Source organism: Camelus bactrianus, chromosome 5 (genome assembly GCF_048773025.1).
Source record: "Camelus bactrianus isolate YW-2024 breed Bactrian camel chromosome 5, ASM4877302v1, whole genome shotgun sequence".
NCBI classification, from domain to species: Eukaryota; Metazoa; Chordata; class Mammalia; order Artiodactyla; family Camelidae; genus Camelus; species Camelus bactrianus.
This window is the reverse complement of record NC_133543.1, coordinates 51,849,271-51,868,937: the sequence shown is the minus strand read 5'-3', so window position 1 is coordinate 51,868,937 and position 19,667 is coordinate 51,849,271. Positions and strand designations below refer to the sequence as shown.

General features: G+C 32.3%; 1 protein-coding gene across 8 annotated transcripts in view; it reads right to left on the bottom strand.

The window, feature by feature from the left end:
- The window catches only part of UBR3 (ubiquitin protein ligase E3 component n-recognin 3), a 185,358-nt gene that overhangs the window by 33,128 nt on the left and 132,563 nt on the right, over positions 1 to 19,667 (bottom strand). For 6 of the 8 annotated variants that reach the window (XM_074363847.1, XM_074363853.1, XM_074363846.1 and 3 more), the window contains 2 exons: positions 18,146 to 18,231; positions 7,890 to 7,995 (listed from right to left, as the gene is read on the bottom strand). In XM_074363847.1, the coding sequence (XP_074219948.1) occupies positions 7,890 to 7,995; positions 18,146 to 18,231 (192 nt within the window). Of the gene's footprint in view, positions 1 to 7,889; positions 7,996 to 8,072; positions 10,437 to 18,145; positions 18,232 to 19,517; positions 19,650 to 19,667 lie in introns of those variants that run through there. The other 2 variants (XM_074363852.1, XM_074363851.1) reach the window with 2 other exon arrangements.

Genomic DNA, 19,667 nt, shown 5'->3' with positions numbered 1-19,667 from the left:
TCATCCCTATGACTACTGCCTTCTATTTGATCTCCCCTCATTTGATGTCCCTCCAATACATCCTCTATATGGTTGTGCCCCAAAAAGATGCTTACACAGAAACTGAATCTAGTTCACCAGTATTTCCCCAATGCTTGGATTAAAATAGTTAATAGAAACTAGCTTAATAAACAAATAAATAAATGAATGGAAAAATGGATGAATGGATGGATAAATGAACAAACAGGAGGCAAAAGAGACAAAAACTAAATAGCCAACATACCAGATCATAAAGAGACAGATCAAATGAACCGAGGGAAGAAATATCTTAGTAAATTACAAACTTATTGAGATTAGGCACCATAGGTCACTACACATTTTTGTATTTCTGTGGTTTTATGACAGTTTTCTTTAATGAAATGAACTAAATGACTCAAAAGGAAATATGCAAAAAGGGTGAAACCAGACCCAAACAAAAGGGGAAAAGAGTAAGAAGAAAGTAACATTGAAAAATCCTTGCTGACCTATGGATAAAAAACACAGTGATAAAAACAAAAACATGTCCATTAAAAACTGTTTAAAGTAAAAATGATTTTGGATTATCAAACTGTTGCATTAAATCTAACAGATGATTAAAAGACTCAGGATTAGAAGGAACTTTATGGATCCATTTAAACTAGCCCAATCCTACCCCTATGCAAAGACCTACTTTACCGCACAAAAATCAAAGAGGCTTAAGAACTTCTTGCATCATAACCAAAAACCTACAAATTTTAGGTATAGAAAAGAACATTCCCAAATGAGTAAACTATAGTTTCTTAAAATAGGGATGTTATAAGCAACTGAAAAGCTTAAAGAGCTAACAGAATTCCAGATTCTCATTTATTTTATTATGTTATATGTCAACAATTTTATTTGGTAATAGAAGCAATCTTTGTCAAAATTAGAGGTGGATTACTTTTTGCTATTACTTATTTGCTTATTATTATTATTATTGCAGACCTTCAGATATTATTTAAAATCAGTCTAAAGCTACATAAGAATGGAAAACTCCAAGGTTAAGAAGATTATACCCTCTATTGTGATTATTCAAAACTTGTTAAAAATTTAGCAACTTTAATATTAAATACAAGTAAATATTAAGAATGTATAGTTAACAAATGTTTCAAAACTACAAGGATTAAAAAAAAAAGAATTAGAATTGAAAGAACGTGAAATGTTCCCAGTTGAGGAAACTCTCTACTACAAAGGTAACTATCTTTCCCAGATTAATTTATGAGTTTAAAACAATTCTGATCAAAATTACAAGTAAAGTGAATGGTTTAGAAAATGGTTCTAAAGATTGTCTGGAAGAATAAATAGGTGAGAACAGTAAAGAAAAATTGGGACGTGGAAAGGAAAAAAGAGAGAAACATAATCTAACCAAAGATACACTCCTCAGTATGTAAACCAGCATGGTTTTGTTGCAGAAATAGGTTTGTAGCTCAATAGGAAAAAAGGAAAAGTCTCTAATCAGGACTATAATATACAGAAACTATCTATATACTAGTGTGTAATAAATGGGACACAAAATTGCTGAAAAATTAGCTAGATATTTGAAAATGAATTTAAATCTCCACCTATTATTATTGATACAAACCAATTCCACCTAGATTATATATTTTTAAAAATCATTCTATAAGAAAACTACAGAGTATATATAGGTAGATATTGCAAATCCTAAGATGGGAAACACATTGTAATACTGATTCTAAAGGTAAACATCAAATCTTGGATGAGATAGGCAGGCATTCCAAGTATGAAAGTAATAAAAAAAAAATAAGAAGTATGGGTCTGATTGGTTTGGCTAAATGAAAATTTAAAACTGTATATCAAGAATGTAATTTTAAAATTAAAAGGAAGCATATTCTGGAAAAAAGTTTCAACATCTATGACAAAGTAAAGTATATTTTAAGCTATAAAAATCATTAAGATAATTTTTTAAAAATAAGATGCCAACAGAAAAGATGTCCTGACTATATAATTCACAAAGACTATACAAAGACAGCTGATAAATATGAAATATTCATATGAAGTTAACTTCACCAGAAATTAAATAAATTTCTATTACTTTGGGATCCCATTTTTATCTATCAAATTAGCCCCAAAAAAAGTTTCTTAAGTGATAATACTCAAGATTGACAGAAATGGTCATATTTCTATAGTACCAGTAAAAGTTTATACAGGTACAATCTTTTTGAAAAGCAATGTTGTACTATGTAACACTGAGTGCCTTACACTTGGTAAATACTTATCAAATAAATGACTGAAAATCTAAAATATGTATATGCTTTCATATTACCTTACATTTCTGGGATTATATCTGACATGTCAAGATATACACATCATCTGATATTACTGTGGAAATGAAGAAACAATTTCAATGATTAACAACAGGAATGAATAAAATAAATTAGGTATATGGTTTAAAGAGTCTTTTATAATGTCATGTGTCATTTAAAAAGCATATTCTGAAACTGATATAATATGATTCAAATAGCTTTTTAAAAATCCATAGTAAATATACAGAAAAACAGAGACTGGAAAGAAATATATCAAAATGTTAACAGTATTAAGAGGAATTTCTGGAAAATAAAATTAATTTTTCCCCTCATATTTGCTCTCATTTTTATGATTTATCAGTTCATTAATATAGCATGTGGGTTATGAAATTTTATATTATTTCATTCTTTCTCAACATTTTTGTACATTCTAAACATTGTACAGTAAATACAATTTTATAATCAGGAAAAATTTACAAAAACAGTAACCCAGAGCTTGTTAGCTACTAAGATAAAAACAATCATCTGAGGACACAGAAATGGATCTCTCCTGGTACACGTAAGCACATATTCTGAATGAATGAATGAATGTATACATCCCACTGTAGAAAAGATAACCACAGATTTTGAATGTGGAGTTTAATATCATCATTGTGATAACTATTCATTAAATGCTTAATATTTTAAAATACATAATTATTTCTGTTAAAGTTTTTAAAAGGTAATCTTTAAAATTCAGATTATAAAAACTATGTACACTACTATAACTCTATGGATAAGAAGAAGAAATGGATGGGTTAGACTTAATAGGCCTGATTTTCCTACTTTTTTTTTTAAAAACCAAAGTGATTATCAACACAATGAAATTTAAAGAAAATAAGGAAATAATTTTCATGAGAATAAAAGAAAAATGTATATATGAGAAAACTATATCATTAGACAGAATTTTATGTTGTAAAAGTATTAAAAGTGAGAATATGGAAAAGATACTTCAATTTTTAAAAACCTCATATACAGAAATGAAATAAAAGACATATTATAATCAACTGTCACACTATGTTAGTGAATCATCAAAATGAGAGCAAATAAGAGGGGGGGAAATCAATCAGATTTTCTGGAAATTCCTCAGATCTCTCAGTACTAAGAAAGGACGCTTAGAGCAATAGTTAGGAACATAGGCTTCAGAATCAGAAAGTTTTAGATTCAGATCAGCTCTAACCTTAAAAGCTGTGTGTCCCTAAAGAACATGTTAATTAACTTTTCTAAGCCTCACATTCCTCATATGTAAAAATTTGGACAACAAGGGTATCTAGTATAAATAGTCATGGTGATGATTAAATGAGATTATACATGCAAAGCACAAAAACACCTAGCATGAAGTAAACACTTGATAAGTGTTCACAGCATTTACTACTATCCTGGGTATTTAACAGGTATTAAATCTTAGGGCTAGAAAAGAACACAACCCAGTAATCAGTAATATGGAAAGCATAGTACCGCTGTCTATTCTTTATAAACTTTTAATTCACCAATACTATACTTAAGAAACTTCTTGTTTGCTAAACATGTTTAGACTCAGAGAGTTAGTCATTTCTAATACTTCATTTGCACATCATCTCTGTGCTTGAGTATGCAAGTCTAGCTAGGAAAGAAAATTACTAGCTAATATCAAGAAAAGTGATTTATTTTCCTTAGCGAGAACATGCAAAATACTCATAGCTTGTTAATTTTATCTACAAACACAAATACACACACACACACACACACAATTGCTTTTGCGGGGGGGGGGGGGGGGGAGAAGCAGCGGGATAAATTCAAAGTTTCAAAGTATCTCCCCACCAGATACTTACTAATTACAAAGGATAAAATAATAACTTTACAGTAGAAAAATGTTGCAGATTCACATTAGCCAAATAATCAATTAGCATTAATAACAAGACAAATCTACAGCATGTGCCTCCTGATATGACACAGTAAAAAGAACACAATATTACTTCTGCAGTATTTCTGCCAAAAGTTCATTACCTGAATCTAACCACAAGGAAATACCGGACAAAAATAAATTGAGGGGTTCTACAAAATAATTGGCCTCAGCTCTTCAAAGAAAAAAGTCAATGTCATGAAATACAATTGTTGGGAACAATTTCAGACTGAAGGAAATTAAAGAGACAGGAAACTAAAGACAAGTATGATCTTTAATTTTCCTTGTACTGCATTTTCATTTCCCAGGATATTACTGAAATAACTGCAAAATCTGAATAGGTATCTGCATAAGGTAGGTGTTAATATTAATTCTCTAAATATCCAGCTAACTCAGCACCATTTACTATTAAGACTGTGCTTCTCCATCTGCTCCACAGTGCCATCTATGCTATAAATCCAAAATCCAAGTATGTGTAGGTCTGGTTTGTTTGTTTTGTTTTAATAAGCAAATACAAATTTATTTTCTCATCCCCTCATACCACTGGTGATGACACAAGTGATAGCATAAAGTACAGATTGTATGCTCCTGGATTTGTTTTTCTCTTACCATTGTATCTTAATGAAGATCTTTCTGTATCAGTAAACAAAGTGCTTTCTCACCTTTCTTATCTCTATCTCTCTCTTTTTTTTCCTGGTAGGTCTGTTTTAATTTACTATTGTAGGGAAGGCAAAGCAGTAGTATATTTGATAGCTTTATGGCAAAAAATAAAATTGGATCTATTCCTTATAACATACATCATGATAAATTCCAAATAGATTAGAGATTTAAATGTAAAAACTGAAGCCACAAAAACAGCAGAAGAATCATACATCTCATAAGAGGTTAATATCCAAACTACATAAAGAACTCAGACACCCAATAGCAACAACAAAAAAAATCCAATTAAAAAATGGGCAGATGATCTGAACAGACATTTTTCCAAAGACATACAGATAATTATGAAGTACATGAAAAGGTGTTCAACATCACTAATCAGCAGGGAAATGCAAATCAAAACCACCACACCTGTTGAAATGGCTTTCATCAAAAAGACAACAAATAACAAGTCTTGGTGAGGATGTGGAAAAAAGGAAACCCATGTGCACTGCTGGTGGGATTGTAAACTGGTGCAGCCACTATGAAAAACAGCATGGAGGTTCCTCAAAAAAATTAAAAAATAGAACTACCATACAATCTATCAGTGATTCTACTTCTGAGTATTTATCTGAGGGAAACAAAAACATTAACTTGGAAAGATATACACACGTCCATGTTCACTGCAGCATTATTTACAATAGCCAAGACATGGAAACAATCTAAGCTTTCATTAATGGGTGATAGGTGAATGGATAAAGAAAATGTGGCATACACACACACACACACACACACACACTGGAATATCATTCAGCCATAAAAATGAAGGAAATCTTGCCATTGGTGAAAACACGAATGGACCTTGAGGGTATTATGTTAACCAAAGTAAGATAAGACAGAAAAACAAATACCACACAATCTCACTTATACTCGGAATTTTAAAAACAAAAAACAAAACAGAAAACCCTCCTAGATACAAAGAATAGACTGGTGGTTTCCAGAAGTAGGGATGAGAGGTGCAGGGTGGGGATGTGTGAAGGTGCTCAAAGGTACAAACTTCTAGTTATATAATGTACATATAGAGATGTAATGTACACCATGATGACTATAGTTAATAATACTGTATTGTATATTTGAAAGTTGCTAAGAGATTAAAACTTAAAAGTTAATCATAGGAAAAAAGAAATGAATGAATCCCTTCATCAGGTAATGGGGAAAGGCCTGAGTCAAAATGGGTTAAGTTCCAGAATTAATAAATAAAAAGATTAATAAATATGACTACGTTAAAAATAAAACTTTGCATGGCAAAAACAAAAAAGTCATAAACTAAAGACATTAGACAATCTGGTGAAATACATTTGCACCTTGTCACACAAAGGACTAACATCTATATCCATAAACATTTTTTAAATGAAGAAGAAAAAGACCAACAATTTGATTTTCAGAAATGAACAACAAATAAGAAATGCAAATGGACAGAAATGGTTGGCAGAGGTCTCTGAAATTTACTTTACTATATATAGTTTTTACTTTGGAATAAAGAATAAGTTTATATAATTAAAATTTAAAAATCAAGGGGAGAACAGGCAATTTTTAAATATTGAAGGGAAAAAAGAAAACAAATGAACCTGACTATAGATTTTTGGGTTTTGTTTATGTTTTATTTGAATGGAGGTACTGGGGATTGAACCCAGAACCTGGTGCATGCTAAGCCCGTACTCTACCACTGAGCTATACCCTCCCCCGAGCCTGTCTATAAATCTAGTTGATGGCATAACCACACAAGAAAAAGTTACTTCAAATGACTTAAAACTTAGTATTTCATCTATACATCCCTAGTGTATAGATATTTCTAAGGACGAAACTTATGATTAGTAGTAATATTAGTTTAAAAAAAACCTGTAGTTATACTGTAGGTTATGCAAATAGTAAAGATGTTATTAATATCATTAGGAACCAAGATTTCCAGAATAAGAGAAAAAACATGCAAATACCAATAAGAAACAAAATATAACCTTGAAATCTTAGGACTGAATTACAAATACCAATAAGAACTCAAGTTCTTTTTCTCCTTAAAAAAAATATTTCCTAACTATTCACCGGAATGGCCTATAAGCAATGATAACACAATAGCTAAGGACACCCCTGAGCACTCAGATTATGATGTCTAAATACCATTTCCCATTAAAAGGAACTACATGGAGAAATGGCTGATTCCAAGTATAGAGTGGAAAATGTACAAAATAAACCTGGGTCAACTTATCGTGTCAGAAAGCAAGGATATTCCCAAAGACTACTTGGATCATGTTGACGTACAATAGCCAATCTAAAGGGATTCTCACTAACCTAAAAAGGAAGCAATCTGCTGAAAAGAATGTATGAAACAGGAGTGAAAGACAAGTATATAAAAATCCATGAGATCATAAAATAAATAACCACAACTTATTGGTCACCATGGGAAGTTGCTAGGGTATTAACTCACTTCTTGGTAGGCTTATAAATTGGGAAGAGTTAAGCATTCATCCTGTTAAACTATGTTTCAGGGTAACCAAACAGCTGATGTGGGAAAGTTCTTCTTTATAAAAACTATCTAACCAATAAATCAGAAGGAAGGCTTTTTGTATTTTTTTTTTAAATCAGTTTCACAGCCCCTAATGAAATACTGGATTTAGGCAAGAATCATCACAGGTTGCAAAAATCATCAGGTGAAAGGCTGATGATGAACTTTACAATGAAGGGATCAGACTAAGGCTAATTGAACCCACTGATCAATTGTGATATTAAAAAAAAGACAACCAGCCATTATGTGTCTCTATCTGAATGTTTTATCTGCATAAAAACTAATGAAATTCTTTAAAAGATTTTGTCTCTTGGTAGGAATTTTTACGGAAAGTAGGACGGTAAACTGTTTTCAGGTTTTATTATTTCAAAAGGAAAATTCACAAATTCATAAAGAATTTCAACCCTATTTTTACACTTAACTATTTTCCAAAAACAGTTTTAACTGAATTTAATCTTTCAATAATACTTACTGCGAATTCATCTCTTCTACCAACTGCGTAAGCTTTCTCCAGGGATTATACTCAGAATCAATGCTATAAAGCCGCATGTGCAAGGCTAGTACATGGAACAGTTGATCTAAACAAATTGAAGAAAAGGTAATTAGAAAGTTCACACAATTCTTCCAGAACAAAATTTCTAAAATTCAGGCAGAATTTCTAACCAATTTATAAGGAAATGTTTCTTACCCTTATAATTACAATTCACCAAGTTTAAATACCAATTACTTCATGCTTTCTTTTAAGGTAAACTCTGAAATATATGTCCAAGTGAGTTTTACTAGAATCCGAACTGTCCTTATGCTCAGTCTTAATACAGGAATGGTTTGTTTTCCTCATCTCCTGTCACAGACCTACTTTACCTTGGCTTTATGCTTCTGTAGTCTTGATAACTTGTACTTCTCACTACTGTAGTCTTCTAACCAAAATTTACTATTATCTTCAAAACCCTACCGTGGGTAATATGCATAACAACACCCATGTATTTTTTAAATGAAGGTACTGGGGATTGAACCCAGGACCTCGTGCATGCTAAGCACACACTCTAGCACTCTACCACATATGCTGCTACCTCCACCCTAGTCAAAGGGTTCTTTCTAATGTCTCTTTTTAAGACGAAAGTCAATTAACTTAAAGTGCATTTGATTTCATCAGAAGCATAGAAGTTGCCATTTTATTGATCTGTTTTCCATTGAAACCATGGCCAGCATAAAAATAATGTTGCAATCTGCCTATTTTCCTAGCCTTTGCCATAATTAAAGAATTACAAATGTTAGAAAAAAGCTTTTTCATCTTCTTATATGTCCTCATTCTACAGATGAGGAAATAGATCCAGAGAAAGGAAGTACCTTGCCATGTCACTCTAATATTCACTGGAAAAGCTAAGAACAGAATTTAAGATGTATTACTTCTTAGTTATTTCTACCACTCCAGTTCTTCTTGGAATTTTTATGATTAAAAAAAGTATAAAATTCCTTTTTTGATACACACACCCCTTTCATTCTCATGAAAAATTGAGCCTGTAACCCTGAGGCATGGTATTGGCTTTAACTAGAACTGAAGGATGGTAACATATCTAATGAGTATATCTCCTTTTCAAAAACAATTCAGGAACCTGAAGATAACTTCAGTAGGAAACAGAACAGGCCAAATAACAATACTTCTCACTATGTTTACACAATTCACTGTGCTGTCAAAATTTAGTCTGAGACCTATCAGTAAGAACGAACTCTAATATTTATTTAGCAGCAAAAATATCTTTTATACTAAACAAATATTGACAGTAGTAGACATAGGATGAAGAGAATCTTTGCTCATATTAAAAAAAAAAAAACTTAAAAATAATGGGAAAGTGCATTAAACACTAGCAGTGTGCATGATATTTAAAAAGCTGAGAAGCAATTATACCAAGAAAGCATATTATTAAAAATTTTGAATAACAACAGCAAAAAGAATAGATAACTTTTTCTGGTATAACACATTTTTCTAAAGTTCTAAAGTTAGACCTACATTTATAAAACAATGTTTAGAAATGAGAAACATCATTAACTTACAGGTGTGTCGTGATTTCAATATATGGATAGGAGCCACCACTGTCTAGTAGGAGCCAGAAAGTCCTGGATTTGAAATCCAAGCTCTGTACTGGTCCTGTGTCCTTGGACACATTACCTCAGTTTTATTATCTGTAAAATGGGGATAATACCACCTTTCTAGGCTGTTTTATTGTGATAGTAGTTATAGTAATAATATACATCTGTACTATGTAGACAGGTATGCTTGTATACATGCACATGCATATATGGTTTCTAAGAATAAATTCCAAATAATAAATTTAATATTTATAAACTTGAGAGATTACAACTAAAATTAGAGATTATGACTACATTAGAAACATTAGGTCTCCACATAAAACTACCATTCTACAAAAGATACTAACATGTTTTTAATTCTCTTCTCTCTCCTCTCCTGAACTTTTGGTACCACTCTTCCTTGGTTCTCCTCCAGCTCCTTCTCAGTTATTTTTAAGTGCTCTTCTTCCTCAACTGAACCCCAAAAGGTGGCATTCTCCATAATAAAGGAAAAGCGATCCCTTCTTAGCTTTTTTTTCCCTCTCTTTCTACACACAATACTTCACATAAGCTCAACTTCCACTTCCACTCTTAAGTTTATAATTCACAAATTTCTCTAGCATTTCAGATGTTTGACAGGCACCACAAAATCAATAAATCCAAAACTAAACTGATTATACAGCCCAGCCTAGCTCCACTGTTCATTTCCTCTTACAATCCCATTTGAGTGAATGACATCACTGTCCAAGCAAACATCCAGGAAAAACTTGAGAGTCATCTTCCAAGTCCTTGCCCTCCACAGCCAACTGATTACCAATCCTACTGGCTCTGCCTCCTACTGGTTCTCTGCATCCTCTTCTACTCCACTTCACGGCCACATCATTTCTCAACTGGATTACTCAACAGAGTGCTCATTCAGCTTTATGTCTTTTGTTTCTCCCTCTTCCAATCCCTGTAAACAATAAACCTATTCATATTATCTCATACCTGGTTGGTGAATCACTTAAGAAACGGGCATAGATAGCCTTTTAATCTTCCAATCCCTGTAAACAATAAACCTATTCATATTATCTCATACCTGGTTGGTGAATCACTTAAGAAATGGGCATAGATAGCCTTTCATGAGATAACCGTTGTCCTCTTTCTCTTGTTTATTACTTAATCTTCTCTCCTCCCTTCCTTTACCAAGTATTCCCCAGTGTGCCATGTTTTCTCACTCTGTGCAAGCTGTTCTCTCAGCCTAGAATAGCATCTTCTTGTTCTCCATGCAAACCTGATTCATTTTTCAAGAGCTAGTTCAAGTGCTCCTCTGTAAAGTTTCCTCTAATACCGTACCTGAGACAGAGGTGATCATCCTTTGCTTTATGCATTCTCTACACCTGCTATTTTAGCACTCCTTATACAGCCCTGTAATTATTTCTCACGTGTTTTCTTCTCCTAGTAGATGGTGATATCTCCCTGAAAAAGACAGTGGTTTTTTTCCTCTTTGTACCTCCCAGGCTAGCACAGTACTTGACACTTAATAGGATTTTTAGGTATGCTAAATATTGTATGAACATGTCAACAATCCCATTTTTTTTAATCATATAAATTCATGATGGGTTTATACTCTTCCTTTTCTGTTGTAATGACACACTGGCTTAGTAACCAAGAAGTAGGCAAATTAATCAACCCTAATTTCATTGCCCTAAAAGAGACTGACTTCTCAACTCTAATTACTAACGCAGTGCTTGACCTACTTGTGCTCACCATTGTCTTCCTCATTCTGGTTGCCATGACAATTCACCTGGGACAATGAACTATTTCCTGCAATACCTAATCAAATTTTTTGTAACTGTGACAAGTCTAAGGTATTATAATGTACTTAATCACAAGAGAAACATATCATTACTAAAACAGAAAACACCACTGAAAGATTGGTTTGTCCTTGAAAAACATCAGACTTAATCACAAGGACTCTCAGATGGAACAAAAAGGTAAGATATAACATCCCTTCAATCTTTATCAATATTAAAGTAAGAGTATTTTACAAAAGAAAATCTATAAAATAAAAACATAATTCCAAATTTATTCTAAAATTAAGAGCTTTACATTATGACTATGAATACCATCCACACATGAAATACCATTATGCCAATTGTTATGACTAGAGGAGTACCCACTTAAGGAAATTGAACCCAAAGTTGTTATATATTAAAATCTTTGAAAAATGCATTTGAAACAGATATGTACTGAGCTCAGAACCAGCTTGGAAATTCTGTGTCTCTGTCAGTTATTTCTAAACACGTAAGGAATCTAAACTGACAGACTTTTTCTCAGTATACCGCATACTGGCCATTAAGATTAAAATACATTAAAGCGAAGAGTTATCCTAAAGATTTTTATAAATTGGTTCTATCTAAAATTGTACTGTCAAAATTTACCTAAGGTAAACTTATCCAGGTCCACATTTCCGAATGATTCAAGATTTTAGTCCTATCAGTGTAGCTATTACTACCTAGGTTAAATACTTGTCAGTGCAAAAAATTTCAACTGGCCAAATGACTCTCTAAATTACCATGAGGAAAAAAATTACAATTTCTCCATAAGTGAATAATCAAAGTGTGGAATTGTTTCTGAGTCATTTATCTTTGGGTGAATGTAATAGGTGTGGACATACACCTCTTAAGGTAGAGTCAACTTCCCCTAGTCCTCTACACTCTCCTGAGAAATTAGCGGTGAAAAGATGGGAGGGAGCTCCCAAGTGAGGTCTGGACACAACTCTAAGAAGAAGGGAAGATCTGTAGCTCTGGTTCCCACGAAACAAGAAATTCATGCCATGGGCAACAGGAGCTGACTCATCTTTCCTCATCCCATTCCTCACCACTCCGGGCAAGGCAGGCAGGGAACAAAGTAAAATGGCAGTCATGGTAGGAATTTTAAAGGATTAAGAAAAAAGTAATAATAATAATGAAATTATATATACACACACATATATAAAATACTTTAGCTCATGTATCTAATACCATTTGATCCTTACATTAATCATGACAGATATGGTTATGGTTATAACCATAACATGTGACTATGTCAGCACAGGTATCATAATCCCCATTTTCACAATAAGGTAAAAAGTTAGGTGACTTTCCTATAACAAATAGGACTAGAATCCAGATCTTCTAACTCCAATCAATCCAGAGTTCCTTTCAGCACTGTATTCTACGTTGCTTCTAGTCAATAAAGGGACATATAAGTCCAGGGTAAGGGAGATGAGCTTTGCTTACTTAGCTTTTATTCCTCCACGTGAAAATACAAAAACACCAAAAGAAAAGGCTGTCTTTCGTACTTTCCTACTTTCCATGCTGGGTTCCTCTCCTGCCTCCTGGAGTTTCTATGCCTTGACTCCAAGGCACATTATGCCATTGTTCTCCAGTTACCTCAAGTATCATAGTACTAGTTTCATAGAATTGTTCTCCTCCTACTTTTAAGGTTTAAGCAACAAGCAGCCTCCCCCTTCACTATTACAACATAGCATAGGACAATATGGGTGGAGAAGGGCACAGTGCTGCTTTCACCTATTGGTAGTCTTAGGAAGGGTAAAGAAAAAGGTCAGTTCATAGGACTCCTAATCTCCTTACCAAAGAGGACATACTCCATGAATCCAAGTCTAATTTGAGCACCTCATTTCAAGCTAAGGGGTGAGGGGGAGGGTTCTAATCACACTGCAGAAGAAAGGAGCTGCCCTCTTCTAAGCCAGGAAAGATCTCAGGACTCCTATGCCCTGACAGTGGAAATTGTTGTCCGTGATACTTAGTTCCTGGAATAACCAAATCATTAACACAGGAAGGCCTAGCTACCTGGGCCAAAAAGCATAGGACCTGCAGAAAGACCCGAAAGAATAGTTGAATTCACTCCTTTTAGTTCAAAATTTTAACCCACACCTCTGACACAGGCCTCTCCAAATTAACAATGTATTTTGTTCCCAATAAATACTAAGTTGTATCAGTCTTTGGGAATAAATTCTATTCTGTCCTTCTAACCTCACCTTTTAACAAGTCAAAAGAATGTTTGTTAAGTGCTTAAAAAAAAAAAAAAAGACTAGGCTGAAAATTAACTTTTATCTTGCTTCTGGTCTCCTTACCCACTCCCAACCTCAATTTGATAATGGTAGTGTTGAAGTAGTAGAAACAGTAATGCTGAGATTTACAGTCTATTAAGACTTGAACACACATTGTAAAACTAAGTCCTTATAAAAATCCTCTGGTTGGATGCTATGAGGAACAGAATCCATAAGAGTAAACAAGCTCGCCATTAAACTATCTGCCTACTCATGAAGAATGGAGTCTGAAGGCAATTTCTATATTTTTATACTAATTTATGTACTTTGACCATTATAATAATTTGGTGGCCAAATTTTTCTCTTGTTACGGGGTAACAAAAAGAATAGAACAAAAGTTATGATTCAACCTATTTGTAGAATTCATAGTTTTTCCATCTGAGAAAGTCCTTAGTAAACTTTAGATATCAGAATTTTACCACTGTTAAATAATGTCAGACTCCTTAATAACAATTTTGTGGTATTATTCAACAATATCTTTATGGAGTCTTACCGCAGGGTGAAATTAACATCAAAATAATTTTCTCTAACTCTGATTTGCCAAAAATTCATTCTTTGAGCAACTAAAACTATTTTAAGTTGCATGCACACATCTAAGCTGGATTGCCTTCTATGAATAATAAATACAAGAGCAGTTCTCCACTGTATGCATCATTTTTTTAAAAGATTGTATACTAAAATTAAGTTAAACCTTCCCAAATGAAAATGTCAAAGCAAGGATTTGCATTAACCTTTCTTAAGTTTAACTTTTAATCTCTCTAAAAAATCATGAAATCCATTTTTGATATGAACTATGGCCTCTGAGTTAAACTACAGTAATAAGAAGAAAGTTTTAGACCCAAAGATATGGAAAGATATTAATCTACCTAAAGATACTTGTTAAAAATTATCCTCTAATATTAATAATTTATCAATGACACCTCTTCCTACCACCCCCACCCCAATCACTAGTTTCAACAATTTCTTCTTGAGAAACACACTAAGAATATCATGGCAAAAAAGTGTTGAAAGACTGTAAACTTCACTGGAATCTGTTGGGTTCCAGGTCTACTTTCAAATCACTTGAATGAAGAAATTAACTGAGTAACTTTAATAAAATATTATTCTTAATAAAAAGTTATACCCTCAGTTTTTGCATCTGCTTTGTCCTATATCTGTTGCTAACCAAGTTGGTGGTATTTATCAGTGTATATATCAATTTGTATCAGGAACTCCAAATTTACTTATCTACTGAACTCTTGTTCAAACACCATGTCCTCCAAAAGCTTCAGTGACTTTACAAGCTAGATATGGTCCCAAACCTCCAAATTTTCTAGAACTTTATCCATATCCAACTTTAGAACTTAACACTTTCTATCTTACAATAAATTATCTAGAAACATTCTTATCTGCTAAATACAAGGTCCTTAATGCCTAACCTTCTAGTGGATAAAAGAAGATCCAGGGTTCTGACCCAAGAATCAGGAGCAAAGTAGTATGTGGGAGCTGATGCAGATGGCTCACACCAGGAACAAGGGGGAACCAGCCAGCAAACAGGTGAAAAATAAAGGAGAACCAACTAGTATCCAAGGAAGAAGGAATCAGGACTTGAGAAAATGTCTAGGAGTGGCCCAAAACAAAAATACGATTCACAGTGAAAGACTGGCAAAAGAAAACAGGCAAGATAACACAAAGGTTAGCTCAGCAGAGCCTGAAAAGATCCCAAAGCAATATTGTGCAGTAGGATATCCTTGACTAAACCATGGGCAGAAGTTTTTAAAGGTTCTGCACCCTTTGAGATACTTAAGGGCAAGAGAGATATCTTACACAACAGAATTTTGAGTCAAAAGAGCTGGGCTCAATTGCAAGCTCTGACATTCTCTAACTGTATGACTTGGCAAGGCAATTGCTCTGAACTTTAGTTTCCTTTTCTATGAAAGAGAGATAAAACCTATTTCACATGGTCATTCTAAAGACTAATTTATGTGAAATTACTTTATAAACTTTAAAACTACAAAGTTTTAAAAGTTTTTAAAGTACCATAGTATGCTGCTATGTGAATTAATTTTGCTAATTTTTTACTGTGGAAAACTTCCCAGGCACATAGTTAGGAATGAACTTTTACTCTAATTGGATATTGGTCATTTTACCCCAAAACTTCAAAAATTTGTTTGAATATGAAAGTGCTGAATGGCATTATTCCATGACAATTTGATTTCTCGGTATAAACTTGGCCAGTGATAATTTCTGCTTTCATGTTGTAGACAGAACAACCTTCTTTCCCACCTCACCCCCACAGTGTTGAGATGTGGGTGTGGGTGGGTGTGTGTCCAGGCATTACTCAAGTCATTCCATACATAATTTATTAAATCTTTTCTTGACTAAACTAAACTTCAATTCCATCAAGAATTTATGATGGAACATTATCCCAAAAGTGCAACTTCCCTTATCATTTGCTTAAATAGTGGAGCATTTTCTCACTCTCTTTCACCAAAATATGATGAAAAAAAGAAAAGACACTTTAAGAATAAGACTTAAGGTAACAGAAAATAATGAACGGGAAAAAGAAAATACTGTCTTATGAGTAGGCTCTAGAGAAAATACAGAATTTTTGTTTAGTAATAACATTAACGTTCTACTGAAAGATGAAAAAAATGAGATATCTGATCTAAGATCCCATGAAACACCATCAGTGTACATTCTGGTGTTCAACTTAAATTAGGTTTGAATTAGGCTTGAGTAAATAACAAATACATTAAATTTATACACTTGCAAAGTAATGGGATTTTATACAACATACAACATATTTTGCATACATGATTTACAGAGCTGCTTTTATAAATAATTAGGATAAATAGTGCATAAGCAACTGAACAATAATAAAGCACATGTAACCTAAAAACAAAAAAATCATGTTGTACAATCTAAATACATACAATTTTTAATTTGTCGATATACCTCAATAAAGCTGGAAGAAAAAAGAACTAATGTAATTGATAAGGAAAAAAGAAAACTAAAAGCCATATTAACTTAAATTTAGAATAAGCTGCATCATGACCCCTTCTATACTGGTACACTGTAATCTTTTATTGGCTAAAGGGGAAAATAAAAATAAATGAAAGGAAGTAAGTAACTACCCATTTAATAATTTTAATTAAAATTGAGGGTGATAATTGAAGTGGTTGCTGTAGAACTTGATTACTATTTTTAGCATTCTGAATAAATTAATCATTTACAAGCCTCTGGATAAATTTAAGTTCCTCAGAGGAAGAAAAAAGTAGTTTGTAACATAAAACTAAAATTCCTTTACTAAACACTTTCTAATATAACAGTTTCTGGAATATTATCAGCCAATACCAAGCAACAAATTAACAAGAAACAATAATTTACATAAGTGGGATTATAGTTTCTGCCAATTCATACAGACTAGAAGCTAAAACTCCTATGTATCAACAACTTCCCCTTTAAAACATAGTAAATCACTGGATACAAGTAAGGTTTAAGTGCATGCATCAGGGGGTCAATAAATGCTAAATACTGAGTAAAAAATTACTTCCCAAATCTTAAAGCTTCTAAGAATCAAGTTATAACCCAAATTAAAATACCAAAATCTAACACAGCTAGTTATAATTTTAAAAGTTATTTGGTTTAAATTTCACAGAAGTTTGTAACTTTATGTTAGAAAGTTCAAGGTGTTTTTGATCAGTCCTTTGCTTTGAAATATTCAAAAATTACATATATATCTTTGTAAAATAATATACACATATTTAAAAAACTAATATGTATTGATAATTTTAAATAATTACTAATACTGTAGCATTTAAAAATATATTCATTTTTTCAAAAGAATACATTGTTTTAAACAATTTTCATTTCCTATATCGATCACATTAGGTAACATTTTAACTCCAGTGCTCTACATGACATCAAATAATATTACCCCTGTTATTCACATTAATTCTCTAAATAATGAATACACAGTAATAGCATCAAAAGCATGCTCATGAAAAATCTACTTTAAGTTCCAAATGACCTTCTCAGAAATAGACCCTTACAAAAAGTATTGAAGAATCATGCTCATTTTCAAATATAAAGCATATTCATAAATAAAAGCAAACATTTGCAATTTTAATACATTTTAATACATCTGTGCACATCAAAATGCAGTACAAATGTCTTCCTGATTAACAGTAGCTATTTAAATAGGAATCTGTACATGACACAAATGTCTTTATAAAAAGATTTTCTTAAATCCAGACAATGTAAGAATTCTTTAAAAGAATTTGAGTTTGAGGACAATTTTTTATAGTTGAGAATAATATATTGTTTTAATTTTGAACCAATGTAAATCTGATCAATTAGTATGCCATTATTTACTCAGTAATCATAGTATAGAAAGAGCTAAAAAATAGTCCTGATTCTTCTAAGTATAAGATTAACCATTTAAAGCATATAATCACTATTAACACTGATTATGTAAAACAAAAAGAATTTGAAAAGCATATTAAAAGACCACTTTGCTTATACGCTTTCAAAAATGACATAATTAGAAATTGTTTAAAAATTTAGCACTGTTTAATACTTACTTAAACAAGATCTTTTACCAGCTGTGCTTGCACCACCTGAACATAAATTCCCTCCTCGATGAATTAATTCAAGTTCCAAATTGGTTCTGTAAGGAAAGCATTAAAATATATCTCTGTCACTAGGTTGAAATGGTATTTTTTGTTTTATTGACACGTCTGAATCAAGCTAAATTTATTATTTGCAAAAGTATAGTTTATGCAGTATTAGTAATAATCATATTTCATCTGATATTTAGAAATAAAAAAAGGGGAAAAGTTTATCTACCCTTAGTTATATGTTCATATTTATACCTGCAAAACTGTACACGTCACAGTGTAATTGTTGCAAAATCCCAGCTGTTGGCAAATACTAAAAACTAGGCCTTAAGGAAAAAAACTGGCACACATTTCATAAACCTGCATATGAATCTGATGAAAGAATTTGTACTCTGTTAGCCACTGAATAGGTGGTTACTGGCATATAAAACACAAGGGCATACCAATTTTTCTTTCAGAGAAATGGTTATCACTCATTGGAGCTTAGACTGCATCTAGAAACCAATATTAGAAACAAAATTGCTAACATCAAAGCGACTATGAACAACACATATAATTAACAGTAGTCTCTTTAATGGACATTTAAAATCACAGTTTTATTAACATTGTGTAACTATTAACATTGCTAAACAACAGTATTGTTCATATAGATCTGAAATTATAATATTTTTAGCAATTATTACCTTACAGAATAGCAATAATTAGTAAATTGACATTTCAAAAATCAAATTGATGCAGAATCTAAAGATTTACTCAAAAACAGTAACAGTAAAATAGCCAATCAATTTGACAATATAAATGAAAATTCTAAGTGATAAACTGTATTTTTACTTCAACAGTATTAATAAACTTAAACACTCCTTTATTTGCCACAACTAAAACTGTATAAACTAGTTTATATCCAAGATACGCATACAACACTAATAGTGAGATATTCCCTATCTTAAAAATTTTTTTTTAAAAAAAGGAAAGTTTCAAGCTTATTCTTTGCAAGTAAATTCAGGAAAGAACAGTATACTATTTATTTAAAACAAAACATTTTGAACTGGTTTTGGTTGCATTTTGAACATAGAATGTTTTGAAATGTTATTTTTATATACTTACTTATAAATGCAAACTGTTAAAAATATTAATATTCCTAAATCTGTATACTTGCCACCCATTTCTAAAGGAATGCTTTAATCCTCTCTACTCAGGGAGAAAAAAGCAATTTAACACTGATAATGTTCCTGCTCAGAGCTCCATCTGGTTGCTGCTGATAAGGGCATCTGTGTGACAAGGGAATTTTCCACCCTTCAGGCGATTTGCATTGCTCACTGAACTTCTAAAAACCTACCAGCAAGGAAGCAGGGACAAGGATTTCATATTAGTGGACAGAAAGCGAGCGGAGACCAGCATGTGTTCCTTCATCAAGGGAATATAAATGAGATCAATACATTTTGTTTTCACAAATCTTCTGTTGCCTAATCTGTAGAAAAAAATTAAT